Below are 17,077 nucleotides of genomic sequence, written 5' to 3' on the forward strand. Positions count from 1 at the left end.
AGCTTCCAGCTAAGAGTTTATTTAACTACTAGTCATAAATGAGATTTAGCCTCCAGTTCTTAACATGTAAATGGAAAGCAGTAATCAGCTTGGTTAAAACAAAATATTGTCTATAGAGCGGCTTTGAAGGTGCTCTGTCTACAAGAAGCAGATGATAGCCACTGTACCTACTTTATTGTTCAAGATAGATTGTTTAATTTGGGTTGTTTCAAACAGAGAAGCTGACTCTTAAATTACTTAGTACAAGGAAGTGTAGGGCGTATTCTGGAGTTAGCGTACATAGCAAATATTAATTCAGCAGCAACCAGTCTTTAGACTAGAAAGTGGATTGCAGATTGAATTTAAAATGCAGCTGAGAACAATGGTCTAACTGGAGCTGGAGACTGGGGTTGCTCACCTAAGATGTCTGCATATGCATGAATGCAGCTGGGCAGACGATGGGGATTAACATTCATTTTGGGTGTCCAGAATGTTGGAAATATTTGAAAATTGTATGTCATTCAAAGGATGCATTTTAGATACATTGTAACTATGGAATTGTCCTGCTATTACCTTTGATCTTTGACATATAAAAATGTCATGTAATATTGGGGTCAGGCAGGCCTCCTCTTCTAAGTGTGTCTCGAATATGATGCTTGTTTGTGTGCTGAATAAGGACTTGTATATCACCAGCTTTAGTGTTTCCTGGTGACTTGGTTCACAGTCACAACAAGAAGCTTGCAGTATAGATGGATAATATCATTTATCATATCAGTAACTGGTATGTTTATAGTTGCAAAGTTTTATATACTCAAGAAAGTTAGCTTAACAGTATTAATTGTGAACTGTGAACATTAAGCTGAGGTCTGTATCTCCAGAAATGTTTTTTAGACCATTTGAGTTAAAAGGATATCTGAGGAAATATCATACGTGTGCCTAGTCATCCAATTCGGTGGAAAAGGGTATACAGTAGATACAGTGAGCAGTTCAGGCTCATTAGGAATGGGATAAAGAATATCAAGAAACATGATAGAAACATGGGGTAAAAAAGAATCCATTCCTCCAGCTTTGGTTTCTACAATGGACGATTCGTTGTATGCATTGTGGTATGTCTTTTTAGTTTATTGGAATGTACCTGTGATTTGGAAATCCATTCAGTTTAAGAAATCTTTTGTGCTTTGTGCACTGCCCTTTATGTTTATGAAACGCTTTGTGCTTTGTGCATTATCTTTTATGTTTAAGAAATGCTATGTTTTTAAGAAGTGCTTTGAGTTTTAGAAATAGTTTTTAATTTCAATGTTTTATTATGATTTAAGATAAGATAGAAATCCTCTGCATTTTAAATGTGTTTTAAGAGTGTTGCTTGGATTTAAATGTGTATCACTGAAAATAAATGAACCTTGTTTTAAACTGCTTTGTTAGCTGTAAGTATATTTGCCTTGTTAGGGAGAGGGGACCCACCGCTCAAATAGTGGGTATTGGCAGTTAAACTCACCATGGAGAATAAAAAAGGAAGTGAACTAGCTTTTGAAGATTGGGTTGTTACAGTATAATCTCCATTTAGTGAGAGTACTCTTGCTATTTATATCCGATAAAGCTCAAAGCCTTCATTTGAGTTTAGAACTTGGCGGTCAGCAAACTCAATACCATCACATAATAAGGGATTTGTCCGTGGACAACATCCTCTTCTCCATTCCTGTGGGATTGATAATAGCGCCCATTAAACTGCACACATTATGTTCATTACTGCATGCAAACAGCATAGATTCCTGACATGCATTCAAGTTCAATGCTCCAAAGTGCTTCCAAGATCCAACTTCCATGGTGGACAGTCAGACTTAAATAAATGTTTTCTAGATTCCCAGAGATGTACAGTATTGAAACAGGTCATTCACTCCACAGTCCACACTAACTATCAAACACTCTTTACACTAATTCCATTTTATTCTCCCATCAACTTTCCCAGAGTCTGCCACTCACTGAGGGGCAATTGATCATGACCCATGAACCTACCAACTCACATATCCTTGGGAGCAACCAGATTGTCACATAGTCATTGGGAGAATGAGCAAATTCCAAGGCACCAGAAGTCAGGAATAAACCTGAGTCATTGAAACTCTGAGAAAGGAAATCTACTGACTGCACTTTTGGCCACCCATGCCATTAGCACTTGGAACAAAGCACCCTGCTGTGGTGAATCCCTGGGGGCTTGAAGCTTCTTGGTTGGTCGTTAAGTAAGGTGATAGTACCCTAAGAGTTTACACCATTGGGAAAAAAATAAATTCTTTTAGCTTTTAATGTAATTCCTAGTAGAATCCCTTTAATGAATGCTGCCATTAGTAAGTGTGACCCCTAACCCTCAGCTTGGAAAAAGTAAGCAGATTGTGACTACTGACCAATTTATAAAAATGAGATTAATATAGTTCTATGTAATAGGTTCAAGCAAGTCCAGTTAAGGTTCAGATTATTATAGAGTAGAACACACAGAGGGACTGAATGTCCCTCTCCTAATTCAATGTTTCTAGATCTGTTAGATAATTTATCTTATACTTTCAGCAAATGGTAATTCAAGCCAAAGGTGTTTTTTAATAACTTTTCTTCTTGTTGAACTTCAAGATTATAAATCCAAAGACAATAATATAAATCATTTCCCACAGAGCTGCACATCAATGAGGTGGAAGGACGGGGAAGTGACCAGAGTTTGAACAGCAATGTCAGTTTGCCCAGTGTTCAGGGGAGGACGTTCTGCTCTGAGAGGTCAGTGGCCAGCTGGGCAGTTTCCTTTGAACGGCTTCTGCAGGACCCTGTCGGTGTGCAGTACTTCACAGTAAGTATTCACCAACCTTCATTATTAACTACCTGACACTCACCTGCCAGACAGAATTTATACTATGGGACTTTCTGGAATGCAAGGATTATTTTGAATTCTTTGCTCTGATGTCTAGCTCCTTATCACTTCCTGTTTCCCATCATTGCATCCAACAGTTGGGAGGAGCTTATGGACATTTTACGCAAATATCAACACAGTTGTTCAGCTAAATTGTTTTTTTATTCCTTTTCCAAATAAATCACACGTCTCTGTTAGTTAATCCATTCACTACACTGAAACAGCTCTCATTTTGTCCCCTTGGATATTGACTATTTTTCTACCAAACCCCTCATATCTGTGAAAGGGGTATAATCTTCCTTTGATTCCAGTCCCTCAATAATCTCTACCACCTTTCTGGAATGAAGATGTCACTTTAGCCTGAATCCAACACACCAGCTTTCTCAGTGACCATCCTTTCACTGTATTGCTCAATCTTTGGCCATGCTTATGGTCAAATGTCTGAATAAAACCTTCTTTGGTTCATTGTCTATTTGCTTTATAGCCCAGATGATGGGTCTCAACCCAAAACACCGAGAGTCCGTTTCTTTCCACCGCTGCTACCAGGCATGTTGAGTTCCTCCTGCAGTGTATCCCTTTTCCAGAGTCCAGCATCTTTGTACTTTATGTCAGTGTCTTGCTTTAGAGTTCTTTAAATTACCACAGGAGTTTTCGTTTATCTAAGTGATGAAAATAAAAATGAGTCATTCTTGATTTTAGACTCGGTGATATTTAGTGAGTTAAATCCTAAAGCCCAGTAATTTGTCTTGTACACAAGTGTATGTATACACAGGTGCAATGAAAATCTTACATACAGCAGCTTGACAGACACTACGAAGTGATTTAAATTAATTACAAATATAAAATAACAAATAATTGATTGCATAAATAGTCTCCCCATTCAAGTCAGTATTTAGTAGATGTGCCTTTGGCAGCAATTTCAGCCTTCGGTCTGTGTAGACAGTATCAGCTTTGCAAAGCTGGACACTGCTAATTTTCCCCATTCTTCTTGACAAAACTGCTCAAGCTCTGTCAGATTGCATGGGGATCATAAGTGAACACGCCTTTTCAAGCCCAGCCACAAATTCTCAATTGGATTGAGGTCTGGAATCTGACCTGGCCACTTCTACTTCAGGGCAGTAGCTTTTACTGTATGCTTGTAGTCATTGTCTTGCTGGAAACAAATTTTCTCCATAGTCACAGTTCTCTTGCCGACTGCATCAGGTTTTCCTTCAGGATTTCCCTGCATTTTGCTGCATTCATTTTACCCTCTACCTTCACAAGCCTTCCAGGGTCTGCTGCAGTGAAGCATTACCAAAGCATGATGCAGCCACCACCATGCTTCACGATAGGAATGCTGTGTTTTTGATGATGTATGGTATTTGGATTACGTCAAACATACCGTTTAGACTGATGACCAAAAAGGCTCAATTTTGGTTTCATCAAACTATTGAAACTTCTTTCAGTTGACTTCAAAGACTTCCACATGCCTTCTGGCAAATTCTAGCCAAGATTTCATGTGAGTTTTTTTTCCAACAGTGATTTTCTCTTTGTTACTCTCCCATAAAGTTGCGACTGATGAAGCACTTGGGCAACAGCTGTGGTATGCACAGTTCAGCCACTGAAGCTTGTAACTCCTGCAGACTTATCAGAGGTCTCTTGGTGGCCTCCCTCACTAGTCCCCTTCTTGCATGGTCACTCAGTTTATGAGTACGGCCTGCTCTAGGCAGATTTGCAGCTGTGCTATATTCTTTCCATTTCTTGATGATTGACTTAACAATACTCCAAGAGATATTCAGTGACTTGGAAATTTTCTTGTATCCATCTCCTGATTTGTGCTTTGCAATAATCTTTTCGTGGAGTTACTTGGAGAGTTCTTTTGTCTCCATGGTGTAGTTTTTGCCAGGATACTGACTCACCTGCAGTTGGATCTTCCAGATACAGGTGTATTTTTACTACAATCAATTGAAACATTGACTTGACTGCACATAGTGATCTCCATTTAAATAAATATGTGACTTCTAAAACCAATTGGCTACACCAGTGATGATTTGGTGTGTCATATTAAGCTGACAAAGAGAGTCTGGAAGAAAAGAAAGCTGATGACACACACTAAGGTTGCAGTCTACAGGGCCTATGTCCTCAGCACACTGCTTTACGGCAGTGAGACCTGGAGCTTCTACTCCAGACAAGAGTGGCGTCTCAACGCCTTCCACCTTCGCAGCCTGAGACGCATCCTGGACATCAAATGGATTGACCGAGTCACCAACAATGAGGTCCTGGCCCACGCCCAGATACCCAGCCTCTTCACCCACCTCCATCAAAGCCATCTCCACTGGCTGGGCCACGTACACCGCATGTCAGACGGGAGTATCCCAAAAGACCTGCTGTATGGGGAACTGGCCTCCGGCAAGAGAGCACAAGGGCAGCCCCATCTTCGTTTCAAAGATGTCTGCAAGAGAGACATGAAGTCACTGAACATGAACGTCGAGAGGTGGGAGGACATCGCAAGCAATTGCTCTCGCTGGAGGCTGGAACTATGCAGAGGTCTAAAAAGAGGAGAGGAGAAGCTGAGGCTTGCTGCTGAGGAAAAGCACACCTGTCGGAAAAATAGCACCAGGACAACACTGGAGGACAGCACCTTCAAGTGCAGTGGCTGCAGCCGAGACTGTCACTCCCGTGTGGGCCTCTACAGCCACAAAAGACGCTGCTCTACCAACACAGACTGAAACAAGAATTTCCAGGCGCAGATCCATGGTCTTGCGAGACTAACGAATGCCACCTACCTATTAAAGGGGATGAATACTTATGCAATCAATTATTGTGCAGTTTATATTTGTAATTAATTTAGATCACTTTGTAGAGATCAATTCTCACTTTGACATTAAAGTGTCTTTTTCTGTTGATCAGTATCAAAAAAAATTAATCAAATCCACTGTGATTCAATATTGTAAAGCAATAAAACATGAAAACTTCCAAGGGGAGTTAATAATTTTTATAGGCACTGTAGCATCAGGAACACAACATTCATAAGAAGAGCATATATTATACAAGGAAGAAAATTTTGAAAGCAGAGATAAATAGACACATGAAGAGGCTAACCAGTTAATCACAGTTACTTCCCATTCAGTTATGGCTTTCTGTCAGTTTCTTGGTTTGCTATAGATTCTCCGGTTCCCCATTACTTTCTGAGGATATGTGGGTTATTAGGTTAATTGGCCAGTGTGAATGGCCCGATTGTCTAGGTGAGTGGTAGAAGCTGGGAGAGTTGATAAGAATGGGGGGGCGGGGGGAATAAAAGTTCTGGATTAATGTGGAAAAGTGGGTGATTGGAGGTAGGCAAGCACTTGATGGACTTGTTTTTGTGTTGTATCTTGTTATCACCATGATCCTAGCTGTTTCACTTGTTTCCCTTAACATCTAAACATCTAACTGATCTCTGTCCTGAATGTACTCCATGACAGAGGCCTTAGATAAAGAATTCCAAACAATCACTGACATCTCAGGTAGAGGAAGTTATTCTTATCTCTGTTCTAAATGCCAATCCTTATTTGAGGACCTGATCACCGGATCTGGAGCAGGGAACATACTTTTATATTGTGACCGGTTACTTTTTATTTCTGAAGTATTCTTTCAATGTACAGCTTTAGGATTTCCAACTCTTGAGAAAATGTACTGACCAAAGCGAATCCTCTGGATTGGATGCTGTGTTTCAGGCAAAAAAAGTGGCTGCAATGTTAATAGATGCATTGGTTGTGATCTTCAAAGATTGAAGATCCATTAATTATCAAAGTATGTATGCAGTATGAAACCCTGAGATTCGTCTACCCACAGACAACCATGAAACAAAAAAAATCATGCAACCCATTCAAAGAAAAACATCAAACCCCCAACACGCAAAACAAAAAACATGCAAACAGCAAAAAAAAAGAGTGAAAAACATAGAATACAAAACACCAAATGACAAAGTCATTAAAAGTGTTCAGGCATATTCAGCACAGTTCAGTTCAGCCCAACCCAGCACTGTTTCTTTGCTGCGACCCAGTCAAAATCACACAAAATAGCAACAGAAAAAGGAGCGACCAGAAACACATCATAACGTGAACTACAGAGTCCAAGCCACAAATCACTTCAATTAAACCTTGCCCAAGACCCAGGCACTCCAGCAACACTTCCATACGTTCAAACCAAATTAGAAACTGTAAATATAATGTCTTCAAAAAAGGAAGAATGAAATGAGAAAACTACTATTTTCGTCAGCCATTACCTGCAAGTGTGGAGGTGCTGGACTGTATTGTGAAGAAGATATTATTGGGACACCTATAAACTCATGAAATTATTAGTCAGAGTCAACATCAGTCTATGAAAGAGAAGTGGTGTCCAGCAAATTTAGTGGCATTCTCTGGGGTGAGCAGATAATGGGGAACCCTAGTGGATAGTGTGTATTTGGACTTTCAGAAGGCATTTGGTAGGTGTCTCATTATAGGTTGCAGGTCGAGGTAAGGGGGCAAAGTATTGAGATTAATATATCAGTGTTGATAAAGGATTGGTTAATTGACAGTAAACAGTGCAGAGAAGTGGATCATTTTCATGGAGACAAGTTGTAACAGGGATCAATGCTGGGGCCTCAGCTAATAACAATATTAATGATTTAGGAAATTATATGGGGGTGTTTTATCAAAGTATAGGCCAAATCAAGGCAGAAGGACCCGGGCCTGAGAGAGTATTGAAGCAGAAGGGCCCGGATCTGAGAGCAAGGAACGACTTGAGGTTTGGCCAATTTAATTGCTGGACTAGATTGAAAAGGTCAGGATGTCAGAGTTAGAGGAGAAGGATGAGCTAGTTCAGCTCGATGCTCCATGACATTTACTTGACTCTGCACCATGGCCTGCAACTAAAAGGCTCCTGGATTACCTGTAGTGATGACTGCCTTTGTGGCTGTGGACTCACTTCTGTGAACTTCAGTCTGATGTTATTTTCTTACTTTTATTGTTTGAATGATTTGTTTTTTTCCTGCACATTGTATGTTCAATAGTCTTATTTTAATGGGCTCTATTGGGCTTCTTTGTTTTATAGGCTCCTGTAAGGAGACAAATCTCAGTGTTATATAATGTATACATACTTTGATAATAAATGTACTTTGAATATTGGGTCTGTGATGAATAATTCCACACATGAATGAAATTGGAATTTATTGTCAACAGTTTTTCCTCTGAGAATGTGTTTTTTTTTAATGTATTAGCTGTAAGAACTGGATGTTGCTGGCAAGGTATTGTGGCTTCTTAGACCACTTTAGAGGCCATTTAAGTGTCAGCCATTTCTTGCGGGTAGGAAGTCAAATGTAGGCCAGGACAAATGAAAGTGACAGATATCCTTCCTGTATGATGTTAGTGATCCAACAGGTGTTTCAAAAATTTTGCTTCATTATTGTCACAAACATTTTTTCCAGATTTATACAGATACTTGCATTTAAATTCTCCAATAGAGAGTTCAATGTATTATTCAAAACATATTTTTGAAAGAATATAAATATTTCAGGACATTCCGGAACTGCTCTTAAGCTGATGTTACATTTGGAAGTGATTCTAAGCTTGATTAGAAACTCTCTGATCTGTGCATTATGTTGCTGCAAGTGGTTCAGAATTCCATCTTATGGAGGCCTGGGTATGCAGCCCAGTAAATATTCTTGCCTCATCTAACAGGGCAATGCCTAAACATGGCACTCTGGAATTGAGTTGTTCCTATTATTTGCTTGATATAGAATCTGTATTCCTCCTTACACTATAAGGCTGTCAATCCAGAAGTATAAATCATTCTTTAAAATGTAACTTTTGAATCTGGCTTTAAGTTCATTAATGACCGATTATGCCACTGTGAAGTGCCTTATGATGTTTAAGGTATAGGTACTAAATGCGAGATATTTCTCCAGTGATTGTGATTCAAAAGGGAGCGATGTTAAAGGGATTATCGGTATAGGTACTAAATGCAAGATATTCCTCCAGTGATCGTGATTCAGAAGGGAGTGATGTTAAAGAGATTATCTCTCAGGTTATCTGGATCTCCAAAGTGAAATTGTGCTGGTCATGAACCTTTCCCATTTCACTGTGACTGATATGTTTCATCTTACCTCAGGAGTTTTTAAAGAAGGAATTCAGTGCTGAAAACATATTGTTTTGGCAAGCCTGTGAACGTTTCCAGAAGATTCCAGAAGATGACATGGAACAGGTAAGGGCATGCTTGCTGCATTTGTTTCCCTGAAGCTGCAACTGCGGCTTTCTCCTCTTCTCCAGAGACTTGAGTTGTGGTTAGAGTAAAGGCTGCCTCTGCCTACAGACGTGCTCAGCCTTTGAGTTCAGGCCTGAATTATGAGCACCAGTTCACTGTTCCCAAAGTCAGGGGGTCCACAGCAAGGTCAAATCCACTTCCTCTTGCCTACTCCCATTTTAGAAACCACATCTGTAAATATTTTGCATTGGTCTGAAGCCAATCCCCAGCTGTAGTTTGGATGATGCTATCATAGTATGTTTCAATATATTTTACATGGGTAGATCTGTGGTATCCTGATATTCATATAATACAATGACTACTCAAACAGTCAATCTGCATCAATTAGGCTGCCATAGACTTACCCAGTGGTTAGAGTGGGTATCACAGTAGAGTAGCTGCTTTGCAACTCTAAAAACCATTAACACCCACTGCCCTTTTGTGTGGAGTTTTCATGCTCTCATGAATTTCCTCCAGGTTGTCTGGTTTCTTCCAACATCACCAGGAGGTGTGGGTTAATTGGGTAGAATCCTGTGGAGGTTGATGGCAGTGTGAGAAGACAAGTAACATGGGACATTACTAAGGGAAGGGAATTGCTCTCTGAAACTGCTTAAACTGGATAGGCTGCTATGAACTCCTTCTATGCTAATATGGAAATGATAAACTTTAGTAATTGGGAGCTTTGAGAAACAAAGTTCTCAAGTCATCTTATTTTTCTCATTGTCAACTTTTTTATGGACCTTAAATCTCCCTCTGCTTCCATTTGTGTTTGTTACCTTTTAGAAAATCATCAGGTTGAACATTTTCAAGTGCAAAATGGATAATATCAGTCTTCTGCTTGTTAATTCTATTTGGCACAGTTTAGCCCACCTGCTTCATGCTTTAAGTACACCTTCCTGCTTTCATCAACACTATTTACTATACCACCTAACTTGGTATAATTAGCAAATGGATATAAGGTTCTCTATTCTTTCAGCTAAAAGAGTTGAAGCCTCAGTACTGTCCCAAAGAGTCCCTTTCTGTCATTTAATTATACCCATTATCATTGTTTCCTTATCTCCTACAGCCTAGCCAACTGCCTACTCAAGTCAGAACACCTTTGCCAATTATGTATGCAGCCTTATTAAACATGTTTTGCAAAACGATATAAACAACACTTAGGTACTCCTGTAGCAACTCCATTAGTGACCTCAAAACACTCAACTGGTTTTTCAGGCATTACAAACTTGGGCAATGCACACAAAATGCTTTAGGAACTCATCAGCTCAGACAGCATGAAACTGGGCATGAGGCTCTCCGATCACCTCATTGCTCAAGAAGCCGCTCACTTTGCCCCTGAATATTTCAGGGACTCACTCATAATAGTAATGGCTCTGTCTGTCTAAGTAGACAATGGATGAGCCCGGTTTAGGACTCAATTTGGTTTTGCTGCTTTGCAACGGCACCGGAGTGACCTCTCCGGGGTGTAGACCTGGTCGATGAATATGGAGATATTGGGCTGCCCAGACATCAAGATCCCCCTCTTGGCCTCGCGAATGTGGTCCAAAGGAATGTGAAGCAATACATTTGGCATCAGCTTGGCTGCAGGAGCTGCCGGGAGGTGACGTGATACATCATCCAACCACCTTAGGGGCTCCACTCCGGATTTGTGTAGGGTTTACTCCTTAGCCTTCTCTTCTCCCGAAGATACCCACAAGGCAGTGGGATCCCTAACCCTGGATAGGGGCCCATACCGGGTACCGTCAGCCGGAGCCAGCTGTGCCTGGGACTCGTGTAAGGCGGGGTTGTCACGCCCTGTAGTAGTGACATATGGAGCCACTACCTACTACCCATCTACCCACTCATAATAATCTTTAGATAAAAAGTCATATAATTTTCTAAGCAACATTCAAAGGCACTGGAGGAATGTTATATGATGCTCCAGGTTTCCAGTATCTGAAGTCTTTCTTTTCTAATAAATTTTTCTAATTCGTGTGTCTGATGCTTCCTAAATAATGGAATGGAACTAGGAATTTCTGATCCAGGCTATTTCCTGAATCAGGATAAATACTGGTTACCTTTTAAATCTCTGGTTTTACAAGCATCAAACCTGATACCTTCCACAAACAAGAGAAAATCTGCAGATGCTGGATATCCAAACAACCCACACAAAATGCTTGAGGAATAACAGAGTGACAACACCATCATCAGCAGTTCAAGGAGGGTGACTCTGTGGTTAAAAAGGCATATGGAGCATTGGCCTTCATCAACCATGGGACTGAGGTCAAGAACCAAAAGGTACTGTTACAGCTATATAGGACACTGGTCAGGCCCCACTTGGAGTACCGTGCTCAATTCTGGTCACCTCACTACAGGAAGGATGTGGAAACTATAGAAAAGGTGCAGAGGAGATTTACAAGCATGTTGCCTGGATTGGGGAGCATGCCCTATGTGAATTTGGCCTTTTCTCCTTGGAGTGTTGGAGGATGAGAGGTGACCTGATAGAGGTATATAAGATGATGAGAGGCATTGATCATGTGGATAGTCAGAGGCTTTTTCCAAGGGCTGAAATGGCTAACACAAGAGGGCACAGTTTTAAGGTGGTTGCAAGTAGATACAGAGGAGATGTCAGGGGTAAGTTTTTTTTAAAGCAGAGTGTGGTGAGTGCGTGGAATGGGCTGCTGGCAATGGTGGTGGAGGCAAATCCAATTGGGTCTTTTAAGAGACTCCTGGACAGGTACATGGAGCTTAGAAAAATAGAGGGCTATGGGTAAACCCTAGGTAATTTCTAAAGTAAGTACATGTTTGGCACAGCATTGTGAGCCAAAAGGCCTGTATTGTGCTGTAGGTTTTCTATGTTTCTATGTTTAACTCAGCAAGCCAGGTAGCACCTATGGTAAAAAGTACAGTCGATGTTTCAGGATGAGACCCTTCATCAGTCCTCTTTTACATAGATGCTGCCTGGCCTGCTGAGTTCCTCCAGCATTTTGTGTGTGAGACCCGAATCCTTCCCTGGATTCATTTTAGTTTTTTGGACATCTATGTTATTTGACCTACTGTGAAGATTGATAACTTGAATGACTTGTTACCACATTGACTAACTAAAGCAATTAGCCTTGATACAGTCAGAGAAAATTTGATACAATGAGGGAAAACTATTCTCTGATTAATAATTGCTTATTATTTGTTTGGCTTCCACATACAGTAGGTATACAGAATAGCATTGCTCTGACCTAATTCTTTTTGTCCTGTGTTCAGCTTTCACAGATTGCTGGTGAGATTTACAGCACATACCTGTCCAGTAGCTCCCTCTGTCCTATCAACATTGACAGACAGGCGCAGCTGGAGGAAGATATCCTTAATGACCCCTGGTCGGATATGTTTAAGGCACAACAGCTTCAGGTACCATCTACCCATCTTCATCTCACTGTGCTGTATGACCACATATCAAGCTATTAATAGATTAAGTTGCCTCTCATATCTGCAATCTTAGAGCCAATACCTTCAGGAGATACTTGTATGAAAAACTCTGCTTGCTACACACATAACTTGACCGGTTGTTAAGAGTATTTTGAATATCTTTAATTTATACTGCTTGTTCTTCTCAAGGTTTCTGGAAGCACTTCTAGAATGTAATCACTATCAAATTCAGGCACACAGTTTGTACTGTGTGGTCCAATGAATAACAATCAGATAAGATCCAGTTAATCTCCTTTACTGGTGATTTTGAACAGTTCCATCAGATCTCCTGATAGTCACAGTTTCTTCCAACTCTATGTTTAACTGAACTATCTTATCACTGGTAATATTCAAAATTTTCTGTACTCTGAGCCATGGGACAAAAGAGTGGGAGTAAACTATTTAATTCCTGAAGTCTGTTTTTCATCTTTTAATGAATTAATGACTAATCTGTTAACCAATTCAATACATTGCCCCTGCCTTATATCACTTAAAATCTTTGATCACAAAATTAGTATTAAATTTAAATTTAATAATTGATCTAACATCAATAAACCTTTGCTAACCCTGTCAGAATTTTTTTCTGTTTCTATAAGATTACTTCTATGTCCACACACTAGTGAGTATTAGCTCAAATGCTTATATTTTCTTTATGAAAGTCTCTTCACCGCAGGAATCAATCTTCTCTGCAGCAAAACCAAGGGACTGGAGGACTCATTGGTTCGAGCAGCATCTGTGGATGCAAACAGATGGTCAACGTTTCAAGTCAAGATTCTGCATCAGCACTGAACTTTTGACCATTCTCAAGCCTCCACAGATGCTTAGTTTCTCAGCGGACAGCTTTTTGCTCCTAATTGCAGCATCTGCAGTGGGCTGTGCTCCATTCTGTTCTTTTGCACTTGTCATTGTATTTGTTGTTGTATTTATTATTACCATTATACCGTTTACTCGGTGAGCAAGGAATTTTATTTCACCGTGGTGTATATGACAATAAACCAAACTGAAAATCTCTCCACAGATCTTTAACTTGATGAAATTTGACAGCTACACCCGGTTTGTGAAGTCCCCACTTTACCAGCAATGTGTGCTGGCAGAAGTTGAGGGTAGACCTCTCCCTGGTATGATCTCACGGCAAGGAAGTCAGTTGTTTGATCAAAAACCTGACCAGGAAAGCTCCAAGAAGGTAAGGTTCTGGTTTCTAACATGGGATAATGTACAGAAAGTCATGACCTTTGACCTACAATGTCTTTAATTGCTTCACTGAAAGAAAACCTTTGCAGTTCTACCTTGTTAGCTCACAACAGGGACATACCAATTTTCAAATTCCATTGCACAGAGGGTGAAGTCATAATGGTAACTCCTTGGGTTTGACATGAGCTGTGATGTCATGCCTGGAATAGGGTCTATCCTCATGTGTGAGATATGAACTAGTCTAAAATTGAGCTTATCTCCAATCGTTGTGTTTGGTGTTCCCTCTATTGAGTCATGAACAAGATGACAGAGCTAGGACATAAAGTACCAGAAAGAAAAGACATTTAAAACTGAAGATTGTAGATTTTGTTTTCTCTCACAGTGTGGTAGATTTTTGGAATTCTCTGTCCTTGAGTGGTGGAGGTCGGATTACTGCATATATTTAATGCTGGAAGTAGCTAAAGATGGAGGAATTGAGGGTTTATGGAAACTAGAACAGAAGAGGAATAGAGTTGAGTAGAAATCAGTCATAATCATAATGAAAGATGGAGCAATTTGAGAGGCAAAATGGCTACACCAGTTCCTGTTTGTGTTCTTGTGTTTTTAGTCCTCAGCAGAAGCCACAAGCAAACAGTATTTCTGTGGTCAATCATGTACTCCTGCAGGTATAAACAACCACAAAACCTTTAAAGTAACTTTTACTCTCAGAGCTATTAAATACACATCACACTTTTGTGACAGACTAATCCTGTTCCAGAATGTCTTATTATTGCTGAATGCCTAACCAGCCTTGCTCACTGATGAGGCAGTCTAAAATTCTGCTCACATTGCAGCAGGTAGTTCTGTAACTCAATATCTTTATGTGGAAGGTAGTCCAAGCAGATCAAATAAAGTGAAAGTTATTTTTAAAAATGTACCAGCAATTTAACATTGAAACAGGGAGTGTCCACTCTGCTCTTGATTCAACAATATTGATCAGTACATTTATCCATCTTCAATAATCACACCTATAATGATATTTTATCAGCCTCACTCTTACTGGATCTAGTTATCATAGTCAAAAAAAGTACAGCACAGTAATAGACCCTTTGGCCCATCTAGTCCATGCTCAACCATTTAAGCTGCCTACTCCCATCGACCTGCACTGGGACCATTGCCCTCCATACCCCTACCATCCAGGTACATATCCAAACTTCCCTTAAATGTTGAAATTGAGCTTACATGCACCACTTATTCTGGCAGCTCATTGCAAACTGGCATGACCCTCTGAGTGAAGAAGTTTCTCTTCATGTTCCCCTTATATATTGCACCTTAACTCATGACCTCTAGTTGTAGTTCCAACCTTAGCAGACAAAGTGGAGTTGCATTTACCCTATCTATACCCCTCATAATTTTGCATACCTCTATCAAATCTCTCCTCGGTCTTCTACATTCCAAGGAATTGAATCCTAACCTATTCAATCTTTTCTTATAACTCAATCCTGGTAACATACTTGTAATTTTTCTCTGTACCCTTTCAAACTTGTTTATATCTTTCCTGAAGGTAATTGACCAAAACTGCACAAAATACTCCAAATTAAGCCTCACCAACATCTTATACAACTTCAACATAACATCCCATCTCCTGTGCTACTTCGATTTGTGCAACAGTGCCTAACTGTGTATCTTTTATTGCAGTTAATTCTAAGTTTCTACTACTTTTGGTATGAAACATCTAAAAAGAAGTCTAGCTTTACTTGTAAAATGTTGCCTCTTTCTTGGTTATGCTAAAAAGGAAATAATTTAGCTACAGTTTCCAAAACGTATTGAACACTGACTAGATGCACCATAATTTTTATCAGAATAACTCTTAAACCTATGAGTGATATGTATTAGTTTTGATCTACTAAATTTGCACCACTGGACCTTAGGTCTTGGCAATAGTAATTCTTTGATTTGAAGTAGGAGCTGATTGGGGGCATTTCAAGTCAACCCTCATTATCTGGAATGTTTATACACATGAGACATTTTTGGCATGAGTGCAAACTAGTAGTGTGCAGGAAGGCCAATGGGAGACCAGTAACACTGTGTATTTCCTCCACATATGAAATAAACAGAGGTAGGAGGAACTCGAATGGGGGAATTATTGCCTGATCAGTTACAAAGGAGAGAGAGAGAGAGAGAGAGAGGAATAGATAGAGATGAAGAAAAAGTATTTTATTAAATCATTTAAGATCTAAAACTTTTGAAATTTCTGACTTCAAGTAATTTGACTTTCTGACTAATGTTCCTAGAGAGGAAATAATTGGCTGTTGTTGATTATTATGTCTTTAAATTGGCATTAATTTTAGATTTAAATCCCACTGGTGTGTTAAGTGCTGAAATTTGTGTGATGGTTAGGGTCAAATTACTGTAATTGTAATGTTAGCTATAGAACACTCCCAAATGTCCACCAGCTTAAAGTGATTTCTGATTAACACAATATTTCTTCTTGGTCGCATGCCAAAATCTCAAATCTCAGAGCAAATTCTGCCCTATTTAATCTAATACTTGTGGTAAACAGTTGAACTAACCACAAATAAGAATACCTGACAAGGATCTGATTACTCTCACTTCTAAGTGTACAAAAAAAGTAAGCAGGATGATGACTACAATGTTGTCCTAAAGCAGAAGCAGAAACTGAAGTCGGGGAAGTCTTTCAGTGGTGTTCGACAGGAAAACTACGATAAAAAAGGAGGGAACTTAGAACCTAAGTTGTGGAAGAGCACAAGCAAACTAAACCGCAGAAAAGAGAAAGGAGACTCCTTGGGAGGTAAGATCTGCCTCAAGTATACAAAGCAATGACAATCTGAGTAAGTGCATAATATTAAGCTGTACCTTGTAATGGAGTCAATATGATGCTGTGCATTGTAAGTGTGTAGGATGCAGCATGTTTTTATAGCATGCTGTAATATTTAAGATCATGCTGCAGGATATTCCCCTTATTTAACAGATACTGGTATCTTAAGGATCAAACTAAGTAGGGGAAACACATCTGTGATTGCACTAAACATGCAGTATAGTAATTGTTGCTCATTACATTCAGCTTCTAAGAATTCGTTCCATTAAAGTCATATGTTTTTGTTTGTGAGTTTATCGAGTGATCTTGCACTGCAGTCAGATTCAGACAGTACTTACCTCTAACTTCTGAGTGTGTGCTTTGCAAGTAACTGCCATCCTCATCCTTTCCTGAAAATTATAGATCTAAATTGGATTATCATTTAACAAATGCCTGCTAACAGGAGTACCTGTCTGAAAATAAACACAAGAGATTTGGCATTTGCTGAAAATCTTGAGCAACACAAACCCAATGCTGGAACT

The 17,077-nt window shown here is 39.6% G+C and overlaps 1 protein-coding gene across 3 annotated transcripts in view; it reads left to right on the forward strand.

Annotated features, from left to right (window-relative positions):
- LOC134349411 (regulator of G-protein signaling 14-like) overlaps positions 1-17,077 on the forward strand; it is a 156,662-nt gene that overhangs the window by 101,565 nt on the left and 38,020 nt on the right. For 2 of the 3 annotated variants that reach the window (XM_063053676.1, XM_063053678.1), the window contains exons 3-7: positions 2,637-2,806; positions 8,978-9,070; positions 12,347-12,490; positions 13,566-13,730; positions 16,385-16,529. In XM_063053676.1, coding sequence (XP_062909746.1) covers positions 2,637-2,806; positions 8,978-9,070; positions 12,347-12,490; positions 13,566-13,730; positions 16,385-16,529 — 717 coding nt within the window. The remainder of the gene's footprint in view (positions 1-2,636; positions 2,807-8,977; positions 9,071-12,346; positions 12,491-13,565; positions 13,731-16,384; positions 16,530-17,077) is intronic. The other variant, XM_063053677.1, reaches the window with a different exon arrangement.

This window comes from Mobula hypostoma, chromosome 7 (genome assembly GCF_963921235.1).
Source record: "Mobula hypostoma chromosome 7, sMobHyp1.1, whole genome shotgun sequence".
NCBI lineage: Eukaryota > Metazoa > Chordata > Chondrichthyes > Myliobatiformes > Myliobatidae > Mobula > Mobula hypostoma.